Source organism: Pungitius pungitius, chromosome 1 (assembly GCF_949316345.1).
Source record: "Pungitius pungitius chromosome 1, fPunPun2.1, whole genome shotgun sequence".
NCBI classification, from domain to species: domain Eukaryota; kingdom Metazoa; phylum Chordata; class Actinopteri; order Perciformes; family Gasterosteidae; genus Pungitius; species Pungitius pungitius.
Window position 1 is genome coordinate 31548590 of NC_084900.1, and position 19989 is coordinate 31568578.

Consider the following 19989-nt stretch of genomic DNA (forward strand, 5'->3'; position numbering starts at 1 on the left):
AGAAGGGGGATTTACCCTTTTCAAAATATCCATGACGCGTGTTATTTCTGAGGCGGTTAAGGCCCTGCTTACAAATACGGAAGAACGAAACCAGCCAAATTTAGAAAAAGTGGAGTAAAGCTATTTTTGAAGTTTATGATTCTCTACAGTCACTTCCAGACAACAGATGCAAGGCCTCATCCTTAAGAGCTTTTGATGTGCCGTTATCTCCAAACAAGGGGCCGGCAGGGCAGAGAGAAATCCATTGTCTGATAGGAACACTAAAATATACAAGCGCGTTGTTCTTTCCCACAAAGTAAAAGGAAATACGGGGCTACTATGGCGCAGGGTGCGGTTGGAGAGCTTGAAGAAAAGACAACTAAAATGTTGAGTCTACTGCCTCTTGCACAAAAATCATACGCTCTGCATGGCTGAACATAATAACAGGGAGTGACTTTGTGTCGCAGGGCAGCTAAACAACGGGAAAATGTCCCAGTCTCAAGACGAGATATACGTTGATCTCCTTTCAAACCCTATGGGGAAAAGAAACGTGATATAAAATGGCCCAAGCGATGAAGCAGCTACGCGAAGCTGGACCCGACTTAAGGCCGGTCCCCGCGGCGCTGACGGCGTTGTACGGTGCAGAATCGTGGTAAACAGCTGAGGTTTGGCACGGCGGCCACCGAGCAGGGCCACGAATGGCTTCTCTTTTTGGATGGTGCATATGTGGAAAGACACACACACACACACAACAAAGACAGCTAAAATAGCTCTTTTGAAAGATATCCAACCACTAGGTCACAGTGAAAAGGTCAACGAGGCGTCGTTATGCAAGAATCTTTATCAGATTTTTGTTGAGGGAAATGTTCCATTTCTGTCTAAAGCAAACTTCGATCTTGTATTTCTTAACTGTGCTATTGTTGCTTTACTTTAGGTGTGCGCTTGCCAGGCTTTCGGGCTTGTGACCCGTTAGATGAGGCAAGGTCCAATCCAATTTACACGCTGCACACCGAATCATTGAGAGGCTTCTGGTGTGATGCACCTGCCTGGGATTTTAAAGTGTACAACTCATGTGTTGTGATTGTTGCCTTCAAGAGAAGAAAAAAACACTACATTTGAAGAAAAGAAAGTCATGTTTTGTGAAGTATGTTCTAATGTTTTGTATTCATCTGTCATCAGCTGTCAATATTGTCTTGTTACCCCTTGCTCACATAATCCCATTATGTGGGTTCAACTAATGATTTATTACCACCGTGGTAATAAAACATTAGTTGAATCCAATAATTGATGATACAAGTATTTTCTGGTTAATTGGCTGCCAGTATTCACAGGTTTGGATAGTTCCAACTCCAGCAACCAACTCCCAAATCTGTTAGTCATGTTATTCTAAAGCCACATGATTGTCCTTTAAAAAAACAGAAGAAAAAGAAAGAGAGAAGACTTTTAAAGCTACCAGAAGTGCGTGTTGACTGTGTGCGCATTAATACAAAGTGTGAAGGGGAGGAGAGCCTCTTCGGCTGTGGGAGTTTTGAGAGGGGAATTCAGAAAATGCTGTTTTTTTTCTTCTTTTTTTGCAGCTGTGTTGATTCCCGGCGAAAAAAAACTTTCAAACGGCGCCAAAGCGATGAATAACGAGATGTGCTCCGTGGAGGATGTACAGTACGATGCTGACTGCAGCCCAACGCGCAGTTTAAGGGGAGACAAAAGAACCGCGGGAGGGGGGGGGGGGGGGGGGGTGGCGGAACAGCACGGGTCGGACAGTGTCAGACCCTCTTAATGGACGATGCAGAAATGTAAATACACGTATTCTAATTTCATGTCAACTTCAAAATTAGACAAAAACTAAAGGGCGGAAATTAACTCCGTTCATTACGCTGCTGCTATTTTTCAATTGGGATTCTGTAAATGGTTACTTCATGAGCCAGATGGAGTCAGAGCACCTGAAGTTAAAATAAACCATTCTTTTGAACTTTTGGAACTGCAAACTGAGACGATCACAACTTACCAAAACAATGGCAAATTTCTCCTCCAGCTCGGTGGGGTCAGGCATGGGGACCTTGAGAGGCATGATGTGATGCTTCATGTCCGACTGGCCGTCCACGCTTTCTATATTACCCATTTTACCCCCCCACCCCCCCTCCAGATGTGCTGGATCCTCTGGTCAATCTGAATCCTTGTCCAGTGGCAATAATCCAAGCAAGAACAAAAGAAAATCAAAAATATTCCCCCAAAAACTTCGTTAACGGATTAATCCATAAAAGCAAATCTCCGAAAACGAGATAAACCGCTGACAGCGCAGTAATCTCGTATCACTGCCTCCAAATGCCATTTACACTAAGGCGTCTAGGGTTACAGTGTCCTCCACAGAAGCGTCCCTTAAAAATAAATACTTTCAGATTGCAGATGCTTTCTCTTCCAGAAAGTGGTCACTAATTTCCCAGGCCAATCCATTACTTAAAACGGATATTCCCCTCGCGCCAGACAACTTTCAAATGCCGAGCAACAGTTACTTTAAGTTGGTGATCAACTTTCTTGGCTACGACGTGTTTCCATTCATTATTGTTTCTGTGATCCGGATCAAAACCTTTTGCTCTTGCCTCCACTCAGAGGGCAGGTTAGCTTTCTGGTCCCGCCCCTGGCTGGCGGAGGCGATGCTCCTGTTGGTTGAAAGGCCTGTCAGTCGCGGGATCTTCTGTTTCCCCGCCCCTCGCGGCTGCAAGCAGCGAGCCCACGCCGAACCGGGCGGATCAGTGAGGGTTTGTCGGCGCGTTGTCGCCACCTAGTGGCCACACGTGAGTATGACGTTTCACCCGTACAAAACAAACTGCGTTAATGCTTGGTTCAAAAACAAAAAGTACACGGAAATGAAGTGACAAGCCGGATTGGATTCATGAGAGCGCAAAGTTTAATCAACGACTTCAGCAGATACACGATGATATGTTCAAATAATGTCAAAGCTCAGCAGTTGTTGTTTTTTCAGTCCTTAAACACCATTTTCTTTCCATCCTCACCAATCAGTGTCCAAGCCTTTGTCCCACTGCTGGTGTAGAATATTAGCTTTCTTCTCATAAGGTCATAACCGTTTTGCTTGAAGTCTAAACATGGCTGACTGCTTCAGCCTGTTGCATTAGGCTACCAACACATCTACAAAGTTTCAGCTTTCATGAAGCTCAGTGATTTAGACTATGCTTACAATCTCATACCACTGTCTGCAATGGTAATCATGAGGATGTAGGTTTGTAATACTTTGATTTATAAAAGCAACTTTAATAGAGCTCTGGGTAAAACATATAAAACTTCATTTGAAACATAATTCATAAACACTGACGAATTGTGCACAGTTTTGCAATAATATAAACACATACAAACAAAAATAATATTGGGATTCATTTGAAAGTTGTAAAAAATGAAATTCAAAGAAATCTTTCTTAGTTGCTGTAACTCCACAAACATATATCATAGCTCAAGAAATTGACAACAGCATGAGCCCTTTTGTGAATAAAATTCAAAGAGACATGCTTTTCACCGCATATAAACTCGGTAGGTTGCGCAACATAGTTGCATTATTATCAAATATCGATTCACCTAAAATATTCTACTGAAGAATCTGTCCAAGACAGCAGGAATTCACCACAGAACACTTTACGGATGACAAGCTACATGTAAAGTTTCATAAATACTGACATTTTTGGAGCAGTTATGTCTTCATTTCTTTTCTTCAGTGATAGGGGCGAATGTCCATTTAAGCCGATTATACAAACACACAAATTACAGATCACAAAAGCAACACCTAACATGAAATAAGACTTGAATCCAACCGCCGAGTCCTCTAGTTGGTCTCTGCAACCAAATCGTACCTGGAAAAACAGAAATGACACAATATGTTTGCGTGAATAATATTTAAAAGTAAAAAGAACATCATCATGTTGTGTAGTCTCGTTCATTAGCTGTTTAAATGATTACCATTGTGTAACACCAGCCTTGAGGTCAATTTGGTCCAGGTCCAGCTGCAACTGAGGGCAGAGAGGAGAAGCAAAAGAAGATGTCTCACTTTTACATGTCTCACATGATACCAGGGCACTTAGGTGAGGACGGTTAACTCAATTTCAGAAGACATTACGTACCTTGCCAATGAGTTCCCTCTCTCTGCTCATGAAGGAGACGCTGTTCTTCACGGACAGGTCCAGTCTTCTCTGTGTGGACTCCTCCAGAGAGAAGTCAAAGTCAAACCTACGGCAGGAGAGAGAGAGAGAGAGAGAAGTCAACTAACTACTTCCCCTTCTTCACCATCCCGCGTGTTTACCCGGTTTACATTACCTCTCGTTGAATTCGGGGTTGAGGTCTCTCTTCTTGGTGGCGGTCCTCCTCTTGGTGGTGGCCTTTTTGTCAGGCAGCAGGATGAAGGAAACGTAAGGGTCTGCGCCGTCCTTGGAGCAGGCTGCAAGCGCTCTGTGGGTTAACAGCGATCACGTTCACACACAACACGTGTCGGTACGCAGGGCTCCAGGTCCAAAAGGCCACGAAGGAGAAGTGACATGTGTCATACAGAGACCTGCAAGAGTGGATGGTGACGAAAAGCCTGCTCTCCTCGACGGAGTAGCCGACGGTGAGCTTCACCTGGCCTGCTGAGTTTGTACTTTCAGCCCTGAGAAACAGTGTAGAACATGCGATTGATTTTACAAGGATGTCTTTGAATATTTAAGGAACAAATATAGACAAAATGCAAAAAAAAACCACTGTGAAAACCCCCGACTGCAGTGTTTACAGCGGAAGACGGTGAATACAATGAGATATCGCTACTGGTACTGGTGTGACTCACATTGAGAATCTGTGTCTGAGGTCTAGATGGGAAGGCACCCATCGTGGAAGGCCTTCCTCTCCTCCGCCGTCGTTACCTACGTCACCCGGAGCCCTGCGACACACCGCCAGCTGAGTGTCCAAGACCTGCCGGACAGACGCAGCCGAGCTCAGCGTCGCATCACTGCTGCATAACAACGGTTCACCTCACGTCTGAATAAGACTCACTTCTACACACCGCGGATGGTTTTCAGCGTGTAGCTCCGTTCACAGGTGAAACGGGTTGGTAATGTGGAAGAGAATGAGAATGACGTGTCGTTCCGTACCTTGAGCGTGGCCCTCAGCAGCATCTGGCTCTCTGGCAGAGCTCCGTCCAGATTTATCCAGCGGTCGAGCACCAAGCCCGGCTCAAACAGCACCTCCCTGAGAGGAATCGTGAGGGACCCGAGTGCCTGACCCCAGCTGTGGGAGAGCTGGACACACACACACACACACACACACACACAAACACGAGTGCTTTTCACACTGCCCTTTTAGGAACATTGGTGTGGAAATGTAAAGATGAAAAATACAGCTGCTGTTTAAGACTCTCACCTTCACCGTGAGGGTCTCATCTCTGGGGTCCCGGACCAGGAAATGAAAGGCTTCGTCCCATCGAGGGGATGTGGAACGCTCACAAATCTAAGGAAGGAGGGAAGGCCGCGCATCATTCCCTCTTCTCTTTGGCACACACGGGCTCATCTCAGATGTCATGGTCCTACCTTGGTCCTGTGGGAAACGCTTTTGAGGGTAACCTCAGCGCCGACTTTCGGCTCCTTCCCGCTCTTCTTCAACTAAACGCAAACAACAATGTACGGCAAGACACATTGCACCCTGAGATATGTCATGTAGCATAATTGGGAACACTACATTGTTTTATTCAAAGCATTTGCACTAAATCAACAATGGTACTTCTGCATTCTTAAGGGGCGAGGAATAACCCAGCCACCATAACGAACAAACAAATAGAGCCCCAAGGACTCATAGACATGACCTCACCGGCAGGCCGTGGGCGCGCTCCACATACACAAACAGCACAGCGGATGAGGGCACAACCTTGTTGTGGTACGACTGCTGCGACTGGTACTGCAAGATCTGTAGGAAGCCGACACCCCCAAGTGGTGGTTAGTATTTCCTTAGCAACGTGATGTGAACATGAATACACTCATCTATGTAGACCATCTACTCTGGGCCGCATTATTCTTTTTGAACTCATGCACTGTCAAGTTGTCTGGGTTTTACTAAACTACAGTTCTACGTGAGTACTATATTCAAGTACAGTAAAAAGAGAATTCGATAAAAAGAGAAAGCGAGCGAGGGTGTCACCTGCTCCAGCCTTGGGAGGTCAGAGACTCTGGGCAGCCACTCCAGCTCCAGGCGAACTCGGCCCGACTTCACATCGTTTAGAGTGTACCACTGTAATCAATAGTGGCACACAAAGGGTCCAGGTAAGGCTACAAGTGCAAATGTCATTTGCTGAATGATGTGTTCCCCGCGCGCCACCCACCGTGTCGATGAACTGCGCGCTGATGATTTCTCGCAGGTTGAGCTTGAACCTGCGAAAGACCGAAAGACTCAAGTCAAAAAGACACGTAGACAAAATGCTGCGAAACCTTCATTTGTAATGTCGGGGCGCACCTTCCGAGGAAGTCATCCTGATCGATGTCCTTGTCGAACAACTCAAACTGGATCTCCTGACCAGGAAGCTGGGTCAAAATCACCTAAAGCATAGAAAATGAATACATAAAATCTAAGCTGAGACCCCGCCTCGCAAATCCGATGAGTCGAGGAGCATTAAACCAAGGCGGTACCTCGTAGAGTTCATTCCACATGGGGTTGAGGTTCTCCTTGATGGTGTGGCTGCGGAAGGTGATGCCAGCTACGCGGATCTTGACGTACGGGTCGCTCTTCCCCTTTACCATTCCACCCATGAAGTTGTCCTTCGCTATCAGGTTCTGGGCCTCCACCAGATGGATTCGCAGCACTCCCTGTGAGCAGAACACGGGCAGGGATTGCTCCTGTAATGTGTGTGTGTGTGTGTGTGTGTGTCTGCTGTTGTTCAGGTGTGTTTTTACCTCAGTTGCAAACTCTGGGTCGGGCGTGGTGTGCTGTGGTCTTGTTGGTTGAGGTTTAGCTAAGCCGCCGGGCCCCATGGGGTTCAGTTCGGATGTGATTCCACCCTGACCCACACCAGGCCCGGGGTCCAACGGCCTCGGGGAAGGAGTTGTGGGAGTGGCATCATCATTTAGCCACAAAACCTAGCAGGGAATAAATAAATAAATATGTAATTAAATGCAGGTTTCTCTTTCTCTGTTTTATTCTATTTGCAAAGACACAGTGTTCCCAAATGATGAGGCAGAAAGGAGACACCTAGGTATTTGACTATGGGTATTGATATTTGTTTGTGATGGGGTTGGGTTGGTTGGGTTCCTTCCCAAACTGTGTGAATCTTACATATTAACTATACCGACAAGTTTGAGAGACGAAAGAGGCGCCTAAGTCTATGTGTGGAACACCGACCCGAAGCACAAATTTGATGTAGATGCGGCTTGCGGAGTCCGAATTTTCCAGATGGAACCACTGATCCATGGTGAGTTCAGGAGAGGCCAGGAGGCGGGTCAGAGGGATGCTCAGACTGCCCAGGGATAAAGCTCGGTCATCATCTTTCACCTGAGGGACAGAAGATTGGGTGGATAAGAGGTGGGATAAAGGCATGAAGTACAGCTCATATTGACAGAAATAACACAACGCCAGTTTTACTGAACTACTTATTACTACTACCACTACCACTAAATGCCTTACTTGAATGTCAATGTCCTGTTTGGAGGGATCCTGTATGAAGAAGGTAAAGGCATCCTCCCACACGGGGCCGTTGGTTCCGTAGCACGTCTGCAGCAAGGAGCAGAAAGATGAACTACGCGTTCTGTTCAATGGGCTGAGAAGGGTCGGCTTGCATCCTTACCTTGCTCTCTTTAGTTGCATCCTGAACGGAAATCTGTACCATTGGGCTTGGGTCCTTATTGCCTTTTCTCATCTACAACACATTAAATGCATCACCGTGGGCAACCGATGGGAAAGCAAGACATGAGAGGGTCCTGATTGAATAGAGATAATCTTACAGGCAATGCGTGAGCTTGATCGAGGTAGACGGCAAGGATGGCAGCAGATGGGGGGTCAGCTGTCTTGGTGGTCAAGTTCTGATTCTTCTGGATCACCTGGCAGAAGAACACAAAGTCTGAGACCCTAAAAAGCCCAAAAGCCAACCAGAGGCCAGCAACAATTTAACTAATTTCATACTTTAAATAACAAGATCAAGACTACTATTAATAGATTGTTTTACATCTTATTTATCTTAATAGTTTAATTTTACATTTCTTAGTCTTTATCGTCGCTGAGGTGCAATACAAAAAACATATTAGAGCACATAAAACATACGGTAAAAGTATGCAAACCCAACTATGCTCAAATACAACATTTGTCAGAAGGCGACAACATTACAAAACCTGGAGTCCTTTCAGCCTTCGGCATTCAAACCTAAAGGTTCACTTCAGATTGTGTGTGGGATTTGATCGTTTACGTGGTTGTTTATATTTTGTGTTACCTGTTTCCTTGTGTTTTAAATCTGTAGCTTATTGTAATTGCTCTTTTACATCAGTATTTGGACAATGGTACTTGAGAAAAAGATACGGAATCTTTTCCAGTTAAATTGAATTTGAAAAAAAAGGTTAAATAATGTTGAATTCAAACTGAAGGATTTTCTTTTTTTGGTTGAATTTAAAATTAGCCTAGAAAATAAGAGTTTGTAGATTTTTAACATTCATTTATATGTTATGGCACAGGTTATTTAACTGGTGGATCCGTTACTGAAGATGATGATTAACGCTTAACTGCAACCTTCTCACTTTGATCTGGCTACATGTTACCACTGTCTCTCCCACCAGCACCTCACCAGTCAACTGCTGCCAATTTCCAAATGACAGAGCTGAAACATGGGTTCATCAGATTTCTAATAAAAAACAATGTATGCACATTTTACTTGTCTGTTTCAACATTACACGTCACTGACATTTTGATCAACAGCTTGATTACTACATTAATCACCAACTCACAATTCCAAAGGCGTCATTTGAGTGTGTGTTTAGTTTAGTTTGTCAGCAATGTGCCGTCTGGCCCACACGGTTTTACGGTCTAAAAACAGAGATTTTCTCTGTTGTATATATGGCCCACAATAAAAAATAACATACAGTACACTCTGAATTTTGTCCACGTCGCCACCCAAAGGCCGGCCCCTTTTGGGCCGAAGAAACGCTCACCTCGCTCAGTCTGTCAGCAGAGGACAGCAGAGACAGCCACTCCAGCCGCAGGTGGACGCAGCCGGTTTGGACGTCCCTCAGATTGAACCACTATTTACAAATACAAGGGGCTCGTTAAACACACATTCTTTCTCTTCTGGCAGAAGATGGTGAGTCACGAGGAGCCCCCCCCCCCCCCCCCCCCCGTGGGGTCTGCATGTCCCAGGCTAACCGGATCGCTGCAGGGTTTAAACGGTGTTTTCCAGAGTAAGACATTTTAACAAATGCATTCTTGTGCTAGCTGATTATTATTGGACCTGAGGGAGACACATTTAATAAATGTAGTGCTGAAACGATGCATTATATCTAACATTAGTATTACTACTTACATCATCCACAACTCTGGCCTTCTTTACGATGTCAAGATCCACCTTGACCCTGAGTGAGAGACGGAGATGGAGACAGATAGAGAGGATCAATTAAGCCATGAATCACAGAGACTAAAGTGATCAATTCATGGCCCGATGTGGCGATGGCAGAGACGAGAATGACATGAGAAGCACATAGAGACAGAGTAAATGAATGAGAATGGGTGAGCTACCTCCCCAGGAAGTCATCCTGGTCTGGGTCTTTGTCAAAAACTTCCACTTCCAACTCCTGACCAGGTACTTCATGGACAATCACCTGACACACACACACACACACACACACATAAATGGACAAATACACAATCCACACAACAAATATACAAATATAGATACAGCCACGTACTGCACAATTACACGAGGACATGCACACAGAATCACAATGGCAAGAACCAGGTAGATGTTAGGAGTTCATCACATAATAATTCAACTGAGGCTGAGGTTTCATAAACCATGAAGAAGAAAGAAGCGTCCGTTTTGGCAAGAACATCTTATCTGTGATGCAAAAGCTTCCGGCTACCAGAATAACAGATAAAATCTTGTTTACTCGCATAACTTTAACTCTGCCCTGAGCAACCGTTACAAAGCAAGGCCACCAAGGGGAAGCTATAACGTCCCCCCCCCTAAAAAAAAAACATGGGCATTGCAACACTTCTCTTTTAGCTCAATTCTGGAGAAAGAGAATGTCACTCTCACCTCATACATCTCCCTCCACTGTGGGTTCAGGTTGCTGTCCACGTGATGGGAGGTAAAAATCTGGGTCCCCACGCGTAGAACAGCATACGGGTCCGACTTGCCGTCGATTAAGCCCTTAATCACCGTGTCCTTGGCGGTCAGGTCCTCGGCCTCCAGCAGGTGGATACGCACCACTCCCTAGCATGTGCACACGCATGCAGGAGAACACGCGCACAAAAGGAAGCGTTAGTCAAATGGCTCCCTGACGAAACATGGACGCATGGTTCTTGTCCTTCAAATTTGTGGATAGGCTGTATAACTCTGTGACTTTCGTGTGTTTGCTTGCGGCGGTTTCAGACTGTGTTGTTCAGTGTTTCTCCAGGTCATTCGTCGTTGAGACAGTTACCCGTGGGAGAGGGGAGCGGAGCTGCGCAACGTGCAGGTCGGCCACCAGGGGAATAGTTAGGCGGTTGGGGAGCACCAGGTGGGAGGCTATTGCATCCATTATCATAGTGTCCGATATGGCACTGCAAATGAATGCAAGGACGATGTTGGGGTGGGGGGGGGGGGGGGGCACAGGGGTGGGACACACAGACAGACAGTGACTATGTACTACTGCTGGCAATATGAACATGCATTGATAACAGGATATCCATGTTCTCAGCACAGTTCTCTGTGAAATCATGCTGGTTAATGTTGTCTAATAATATTAGTCAAATAATGACACACTGTCATTGAAAGCATCATCAGAGAGAAGTTATAGTAACAAATGTACACCTCTGATAATGCTTTGATCTTCATATTAGTGCATCATATAAGATAACACAGTGTAGAATAAGCCACCAGAAAAACACCGAATAAGAATGTTAAATTCCCTCATTCTTTATCAGACCGTCAGATTATTTTGACGTTAAAGTACATTTTTCTGTAGCTTATTCTACATTGTTCCCTGACCTTACATAATGGGCCTCAATAACTATATCCATATGAATGCATGGAGCCATAAAATACATACTAAATAATTGCTAGAACAAGAATATGGCATAAGTTGAACAACTTTAAGGATAAGGCTGGCATGGATCAATATGTTTCTTATTATCAACAAACACCATGAAAAGAACAAAACCAACATCTATTTTCCAACTTCTCTACGATGTGTGTTATTCTCAGGAACCATTTGCTTATACTAACAACATTTATAGTAGGACATTTTAATACAAAAGAGGTTCACAAATATATGCTTTATTTTAAGAGGTAACAACTGGGCATTGTTGTTTTTAGAAAACCTGGAAGAGGACTATATATTGGATTTGTCAAGGACTATATTTTGTCGCGAATTAATACATATTTGATGGTCCATTGAATTGAAGTGAATTTGTATCTAAAGGTACTGTAGAAACAAGGCGGTGCAACATGACCGGCTCTGTGAGGAGGACCAGTTGTTATGAAGGTAATAAAGACACAACAAGTATTAGCTTTAGGGGATCAAATACCAATTAAAACATTTAGCAATACTATAGTTGGCAATACTATATTTCATTTTTGCCACTAATCCCCAAAAGTCCTACGCACTACACAGGTTGTGTGTGTGGGATTGACTTCAAATAAAATACAGTGCCCCTGTTCATGAAACAACATGTTACCCTGTGCAACAGCGTGACTCAGTGACGTGTTTTCAAAATGAGCTCCACAAAGTATTTGTGGCTCACAGGAATAAACTATGTCAGGCCTTGGCTCTTATGATCAATTATTTGTTGGTTTTGGTCCTTTCCCATGATTTGTTGAGATTGCCACACAAAGATGGAAACACACAGATCCATCATCAAACAGAGAGGAAATATCTGTCTCAGATGGTTTATGTACTCCTTTAAATTGACAGAAAACCCTGAGAGATTCTTGTAGCTAAATAAATCATCCAATCAAAAAATGACTGCCCCCTTATCTTGCATGTCAACACGTTCTCAGCTCCACTCTACAAACAGTCACTCCTCTTTAAATGAAATACATCCAAAATAAACACCACAACAGATCAATGCAGCCGCACCCTAAAAGACAATTTACACAAAGCTCTGCAGCATAAACTCACTTGAGGCCGGGGATGTCCAACAGGTTGGTCAGCCCGGTCCAGTTGATGTCCAGTTTCTGTGACACAGGTAAAGACTTATAAAAACACAAGTGTGCGAATCAGACGTGGTTCACTGGTGCCACACTCACGGGCCTGCGGATGAAGAACATCGTGACGGCTCCCACCAACGGGACGTCTCCGATCAGAGGCTCGAGGATCACGCGCAGCTTCCCGTGGAGCTGCGTGGAGAAGTGGAGAAGATGTCATATGTACAGGGTGTTTTTTTACAGGAGATATCTGTCGCTAATAATGTGAGAATATCTTAGAATAGGCATTCTTATACCTGGACTCCTTTCACTCCGGCTTTGCAAAAGTACTTCTTGATTTCTACGTTAACTTCCACATCACCGGCGTAGCTGAATGCAGAAGAGCACACGTGTTTGCAAGTATGAAGGTGCACTCTTCACTACAGGAAGCAGCGGATATGAGCTACGTTGTTGTAAGAAGACAATGATCTGTTGTAAGAGACCAGGACACAAGCTGCGATGCATTACCTCAGGTACAGATCCAACATAACTTGTCTCTTATCATTCTCTGTGTGAGCCTTTACACCAACCACCTTCAAAGCCTGCGAACACAACAGCTGGCGTTACAAACGGCAAACAGGACCGATGCAGACTTAACGAGCAGAGAGCCACGTGAATGCGATCATTTTCTGTGACGTGAAATGAATGTGAATGAGCCAGTAACACTGGCGCTGCATTGCCACATTTACATTAACATTCCGTGTTGGACTGTCTTTGCTTGGCCGTAAAACATGCAACGCAATAAATTGCTGCTTTTTATGAGGGACCCTCGAGATACCTTGTCTCCTATGTTGACCTTGGTGAAGCTGAGAGTCTGCAGATGAATGCTGGAGGTACGGATGGCAGGAGCGATGGTTTCCACCAGTAATTTCTCCAGATACTGGCCTATAAAGGGCCACGCCTGCTGCAGGATCTACATGACAGAACATTCATTATTGCGCTTGTCTTGGCCGCCATTTTCCAATGCTTTTGTATGTTGTGTCGTTAAAAGTTTTTGTATTTGATCGTCATTGCAAAAATCAATTTTGTTTTTCCCTTTAAAAGATAAAATATATATATAACAATTTACAGTATCAGTGAAAATCTTTTTGTTTTCATGGAATAAACCCATTTTTTACTAACTACGAGCCTCGTCTTTCGACTTTACATCCTGCATGAAGTGGCATTAAAGTTGTGTTGCACAAGATTCATAGAATAGTATAAAGTAAGGTATAAATACAGGTAATCAACTGTGCATGCATTGTAACATAACACTGTCCATAACAATGTATTATTTTGTATAATTACTTGCAATGTGTTATCATGTAAACAGGAAATGCCAGAGAACCGTGCACATACGAAGACACACAGAGTTACCACAAACCCAAAGACTTTTGACTTTTGCAAGTGCAGTTCATTTGGAGAACATTGTACTGAAGTCCATAATTTGGTAATTTCCTGAAAAACGTTCCCTTTATGGAAGCCCATGTGATGAATTGACTCAGTGTATCAGTGTTATTACCCTGTAACATTTCCGAATGAGGTGTTAGTGCTTGGCACAAAGCCCTGTCAGCTGCTGTTTACTGATCTTCTAACCTCCAAAAGTCCCCGTGGAACTGGTGATGCTAACAGGCCGCGGCTCCAGGAGAGAATCCTTCATTATTTATGATGCAGTTATTGACATTCCTTGAGGGGCAATGCGTTTTATTAAAGAGCAATCCACAGGCTTCATTTTCAATTTTTACCAGTTGTAAGGCATAATAACAAGCGGTAGCATTTTGATACGTATTTGTTTGTGGCTGCGAGTCAGGAGGCTAAGTGTGAGCAGCTGGATCACACGTGCAAAGCCTCGAGGAACGACGTGTGTTGTCCAGCAAAAAAGCCTCCCTGCAATGTGGGCTCCTGTCACACTGTGTCCACTGCACTTCTCTCTGCTGAAGGGCGGTTTGAATGAATCAGTATTCACGTCCGCACGTTGCCCTGTGCTGATGCGAGGTTACCGTGCTGACAGAGACATAGAGTTCTATAAAACCATCTGAGCCACTCTCTGTGACTCTTAATTATACAGCTGAAGATAGTCTGCTCACCGAGAGGCTGCAACCGCAGACGGGTCACTTAAAAATCCTCACAAGTGTCTTTGTAATACATTTGAGGTGTCCCCCCCCCCCCCCCCCCCCCCCCTCCCCAGCTCAGGGTGTTGTGAAAACAATTTATCTAGAAAAAACAATTGTCGTTGAAGAGTTCCGCTGAAAGAAGCATAGAAGACGTTGTACATGCATGTTGAAACTGTTGATCCGATGTAAAACATACCTTATTAATCCACTCCACTTTTTCCACATCTGGAAAGTTGACCTGTTGACAGGTAATGTTGGTCAGACATAAACACAAATGACCTCCAGCTCTGAGAAGAGTTAGATGTGTTGGTTTCACAAAGCAGTGTTTGATTATACAGCTGCCCGGCTCACTCACTATAGATCTTATCTACCTTCAAGCAGAGAGAGAACACAGGAAGACGCAACTTACAAAGATTAGTCCAAATTTAAGGAAATACACCTCATGCACATCAGCATTTCCTTCAAACCAGAGAGATATGTGATCTCAAGATTAAGATACAGAAAGGGAGAGAGAGAGAGAGAGAGAGAGAGAGAAAGAGAAAGAGAGGGAGAGCAGGAGGGAGAGAGAGAGAGAGAGAGGGAGAGAGGGAGATTATTCTCTTTTGCTCTCTTTCCAGATATGGTGGTCCATGGTCACTGCCTCTGCCCTGAAGTATGTTTATGAGTCATCAGGTTTTTTGAGCCAGATAAGGTCAATACCAAAATGTATATAAATATATACACATGCATTCCCCTGTCTGCATGCCCTAGTCAATGCTGCTGTGGTTCTCTCCACCTTCCCATCGGTACAAGTACACATCTGACATTTAAACACATTCCTAGGTGGCAGCGTGTGAGACTAATTCCTCTGGCACTGCACATAAGAAATGTCTAAATATGGAGCCGGGTGGAAAACGCGTGGGGTTGTAAGAAAGCATTATGTAAGTGAGTCTGGAGCTTCTGGAGAGACAGTAAGCATGAGGACCATAAATGCCAGAGTCCATCACAGTGATTCCAAGTAGCTCACATGCAAGTCAAATGGCTGCGTCCGATGTGGCAGGTGATCAAAAACAGCAAAGAATGGGCACGGCAGGCGGTGAGGCAGTGCTTACCCAGGGAGGTAGATCCCGTTTGGTTCTGAAAGCCTTCTCGCTGGTGAAGGCTTTCTCGTTCTCCTGAAGGAACATAGAAAACTTGAGCCTCGTCACTTTCTCCAGGCGGCTGTGTTTCCATCCCATGTAAATCATCAGCACGAAGAGGACTATGCTGATGCTGAAGCCGTAATAACCGGCCAGGTACACGGGTAGAAGAACACCCAGGGATTTCGCAAAGGACCACAGGACACTCGTTGCGCGTTCGCCGGGGGTCTGGATGGCTGAGGCCGGGGCCGCGGTCCCCGTGCCTCCGCTCGTGCCCGGCTCTGCATCCGCGGGTGGCATCGCAAAGATCAGTTCGACTTCCCCGACTCGACCTGGCCTCCGGTTTCAATGCCGCTTGCGACTGAGTGGCACGCACCAAGGACGACTAATTACCGTTTAGGATGGAGAACACATCGAGCAATCAACGACACACGGGGCGCGCGCGCGCTTCGGTCGGTTAAGTCATGACCAGCAGCGTCTCTCCGCCGCGCTGCCTCTCGGTTCCGCAGGGTGCACTGAAGTGACTACCCTCACATCGCAGGGCAAGCAAAGACCAAGAACCGCGGGGTGTGTGTGTGTGTGTGTGTTGGGGGGGGGGGGCGCTCTGGTTGAAGCCCTTCCTTCACTTGTAATCCAGTAGAAAGATAAACCCTGGAATTAACTCGTAGCGTCACGCGGAGACTCTGGCGGGCGGAGCGTGTTGAGAGCAAAGGAAACGAGAACTAATAGATGTTTATTTACACGCGGGGACATCACAAGGGCCAGTTTTATTCAGCGTGACAGTAGGCTACCGTCAGCAAACTACTGATATAATGCACCGGGTGCTCGACCCGTTATCTTCTTCTTCTTCTTCTTTTTTTTTTACACAACAGGATCAGACCTCGCTGCGCGCGCAAGCGCTCCTCTCCACTGCTGCGGCTTTTCCAAGCGAGCGTGACAGCGTGAACGGGTTGGTTGACAGAAAGCCGTGTTGCTGTTATCCAGTGGCATAGATCACCCCCCCCCGTTCCGAAAAACTATAGGAGAGAATGCACGCACGGCAGAGTCCTAACACCAGCAGGATGTGCACGTGTATAATGTTAAATGATCTACGTCTGCTCGGCCACTAAAACTGAACAGCCCCCCCGTTGCCTGGATACGGCCAGTTATAGCTATTTGCACAGCAGGTGACAAGGTTAGCTCATCCTTTATGTAAACACATCCATGAAGACACATTCATGCAGTCAGTCAAGCTACAGTAACAATGTTCCATATTTGCTCATTTCAGCATGTGGCCTAAAAGCCACAAAGAATGCGCAATTCAATGACTACAAATGTTACACAAAGGTATGTCAGTTCAGTTCAACATCTCACATATCGTGGTGGCAATATTGATGTTTTTGTCCTAGAAAGGTGTCATGTGTGTACTGCTCAACAATTATGCCACCGAGCGTGCATAATGCTAATGTTACCATCATGTGCGCAGCAACAAGACCGACAATGAATGACAAACAACCTCATCGTTGCATCTCAGGAATGATTTTTGTCATGTGGCTGTTTTGTTCTCCAGAAGCAGAAGTGACAGGATGTTATTTGGGATGTTGCAATGAACACGGACAAGTCATTTTATAAATGTCAAAGTTGGACCTTGTATTTTAAACTATGCAATACTCTAAAAAGTGGGATTTAGGGAGTAAATATGGGTCGTGTAGCATGCTCTGGGAGCTTAAGTATTATGAGAGCATAAAGTCATCCAACTGCTAATAGCAATCTTTGAAAGTAAAATGTATTTTAAGGAATACCAGCTTTTCAGTGTGGAGTCAGTTCCCTCAACATGTTTTAACAAGGATCTTTGATTTAGTTTACCAGTGCGGACTGCCAGCATATGCCCATAAATTCACAAATTACACCTCATCCATGTAAAACTGCCAACTTTAACTAATACTTAATTTTACACTGTGGTAACAGTACATGATTGGGATAGTCGCTGAAGGGGAAAGGTAAATGTACCAACAAGCCATTTGTACAGCAAAACCATAAGAGATGCCAGGGGGGTAAGTAATTAAGTCATGGCCCTGTTGCAATGAGCACAAATGGGCCTGATTACACAAAAAAAAAAACCTTACAATAACACCTGTGCGCTTTCTGAGGCTTGAATAAAACCTTTTTGCTTTAACGATTCGTAATTCCACGCCTGGTTGCATGGAAGGCTTTGAAGGCCAATAATTTAAAATAAAACAAGTTTTACGAAGCAATTTAGAAACCAAAACCTTTAATCACAGTTTACAAAAGTTGAGGAATTAAAGATTCCAGAATGTCCGAGGAAAAGCCTGTCGTCCAGCAGGTCTTGGATCAGCCGCTGCAGCGCCGCTGCCTCGCGTTGAGATGGGTACCACTGACAGACTTGACATCGGGAGGGTCCTGGATCTGGAGCGGGGCTCCCCGGTCTGGCTGTGGGCACCATGTGCCGTCACGGCCATGGCGGGGAGGACAGCTTACTTGGACCTCTGCCTCATCTTTCGCCTCTTACGCTTCAGCCTTTAACAAGAAACTAGGCAATGAGAAAATCCCTCAAAACTGACATTTAAAAAAGCATTAGAAACACGAGGCATATATTCGTACCTGCGCATGCGCTTTTTCCTCCACTGCAAGACAGATGTACAACGTTAGGTTACATTTTCCTTGATCAATTCCTGCATATTTCAAAAGCTCGCAGGAACAAAATGAATGCAAACATCGATCAATGTCCTTCTGACAAGTTGAACCGACAGCAAATGCACCGCGAGCTTTCCTGGCCCGTCATCTACAGGTTAGCTAGCTAGCTAGCAAATGTTAGCGCCACCATGAACAACGATTATTTGATCATACAGATGTAAAATACAGACCTTAGCTCTCATGTCGAGAACAGGAGGCTGTGAACAGAAGGGAAAATGTTACGGATTAGATCGATGCACTTTAAATGAAGATGATAAACTTGGATTCTACCACGGATGGTTGTTCCTTACCGACAATCAACGAATCGTCTCAGTGAAGTACGTCATAACCTGGCGACGACGTTTTTATAAGGATTGGCTACGTCACTTTCATTGGACATCAGTAAAACGTGGGAAATTGAGATTTACTAGAATTGAATGCGTGTATATAAAGTGCTTATAATGCGCAGTTATATATTAGTTCTACAGTACTTTGTATTATGTACGCAGCAAATTTTAATTTTTAAAGAATCGAATTTCAAGCATTAAGCACATCATTAAATGTGATTGGTGACTATGTTTGATTGATAGACATAAACAAAGCTAAAGAAAGAGTAAGGACACTTGTGTTCGGCTCATTTTTTCTTTGTTTGATGAGCAGCATAGCTGAGTTTATGGGTTGCACTCAAGAAAAAAATACCCAAATCTTCTCGGCAGTACAAAAATCATAAAACTAAAAAATGTTAGTATAAATTATGCATTTGTTAATACCCTGAATAATTAATTATATCACAAAAAACATATTACGGGATTAAACAATAATCTATGTGCTAATGAGATTTCAAGATCTGCCCTGAAAGTTAATATTAGAAAAAAATGAAATGGATTAAGATGACTGACGTTTTCACACAGGACCCAGTTGAAGTGTTTTTTGCTTTTATTGAGTAGAAGTTGCTATGGAAAGTACATGAACATAAGACATTAACGCTTTTCCACAATCAAAAGAAGTATAAAAATAGCACATAATCTGTTCTTTTGAAATGCTTTTAAACTTTAGATCTATAAAAAAAAACTTTTAGCAAAATGAAATAAAAATCTTCAAATGGATCTGGATACAACATATCGCACTAAAATGTTGTAGTATGAAAAAAGTAAAAACTTCACATCAAAACACAAAATATCTAACAGCTATTGATTAAAATGCTCTATATGTGCTATGACATAAACGTTTAAAGAAAGCTTTATACTGTTAACATATACTGTATGTGTTGTGTATGTGACAATTTCAAAAAAAATCTATAGATTTTTTTGGCATACTGTTTCAAGCAAAACATTCAACAAGTTCAGCAGTATTAATAAAGAATGTAAACAATTACTTTTAACAACAATTAACAACAAACTATATAGGCTCCTGGTGGCTCTTTAAGCGTAATTTTAGCACCATAGAGGAGTTATACATTTCTAAATGAACTGGATATCTAAACATGTAAGAAAAAAATAAGGCTTGTGCATTTTGTGTTACAAAAAATAATGTAGTTCTTGGTCAAACAACCAAACCTTTCTGTTAATACAGTACGCAAAACATTGAGTAAAAAAGTTCCAGTGATTATATCCAAGTTACATATATATATATATATATATGTATACATCTATATGTATATATAGATATAGACATACAGAGGATATATGGGAATAAAGCTACAGTACATATATTCACAGAATACAGCTCCTACAAGAGCGGTGATGTA

At 43.8% G+C, this 19989-nt stretch overlaps 2 protein-coding genes and 1 long non-coding RNA gene across 7 annotated transcripts in view; all 3 read right to left on the reverse strand.

Annotated features, from left to right (window-relative positions):
• Positions 1 to 2110, reverse strand: part of fmnl3 (formin-like 3) — a 23081-nt gene extending 20971 nt beyond the window's left edge. For all 5 annotated transcript variants that reach the window (XM_062565054.1, XM_037478930.2, XM_037478931.2 and 2 more), the window contains exon 1: positions 1985 to 2110. In XM_062565054.1, coding sequence (XP_062421038.1) covers positions 1985 to 2098 — 114 coding nt within the window. In that variant the 5' untranslated portion in view covers positions 2099 to 2110. The remainder of the gene's footprint in view (positions 1 to 1984) is intronic.
• A 756-nt stretch (positions 2111 to 2866) lies between these two features.
• Positions 2867 to 16420, reverse strand: esyt1a (extended synaptotagmin-like protein 1a). Its single transcript, XM_037479348.2, has 31 exons — positions 15543 to 16420; positions 14648 to 14689; positions 13137 to 13271; positions 12827 to 12900; positions 12616 to 12688; positions 12422 to 12511; positions 12294 to 12349; positions 10614 to 10734; positions 10229 to 10405; positions 9709 to 9791; positions 9497 to 9545; positions 9129 to 9218; positions 7935 to 8030; positions 7778 to 7849; positions 7618 to 7704; positions 7336 to 7485; positions 6891 to 7073; positions 6627 to 6803; positions 6454 to 6536; positions 6323 to 6371; positions 6142 to 6231; positions 5815 to 5910; positions 5538 to 5609; positions 5371 to 5457; positions 5103 to 5249; positions 4799 to 4923; positions 4532 to 4624; positions 4297 to 4428; positions 4104 to 4209; positions 3943 to 3992; positions 2867 to 3836 (listed from the first exon to the last, which is right to left on the reverse strand). The coding sequence occupies exons 1-31, from the start codon at positions 15867 to 15869 to the stop codon at positions 3809 to 3811; spliced, it is 3240 nt and encodes a 1079-aa protein (XP_037335245.2). The 5' UTR covers positions 15870 to 16420; the 3' UTR covers positions 2867 to 3808.
• Positions 16421 to 17803: 1383 nt separating this feature from the next.
• LOC134132819 (uncharacterized) lies at positions 17804 to 18652 on the reverse strand. Its single transcript, XR_009956998.1, has 4 exons — positions 18554 to 18652; positions 18434 to 18460; positions 18171 to 18193; positions 17804 to 18086 (listed from the first exon to the last, which is right to left on the reverse strand). It is a non-coding gene; the product is annotated as an uncharacterized LOC134132819 (long non-coding RNA).
• Between the last annotated feature and the right edge of the window lie 1337 nt (positions 18653 to 19989).

Excerpts from the sequence above, each read along its gene's own strand:
- esyt1a (XM_037479348.2), bottom strand. The coding sequence starts at position 15,869 with ATGCCACCCGCGGATGCAGAGCCGGGCACGAGCGGAGGCACGGGGACC. Across the intron at positions 7,705-7,777 it reads ATGCAACTAAAGAGAGCAAG|ACGTGCTACGGAACCAACGG; the intron begins GTAAGGATGCAA and ends TCCTTGCTGCAG. Across the intron at positions 5,610-5,814 it reads AGCGCGCCCACGGCCTGCCG|TTGAAGAAGAGCGGGAAGGA; the intron begins GTGAGGTCATGT and ends GTTTGCGTTTAG.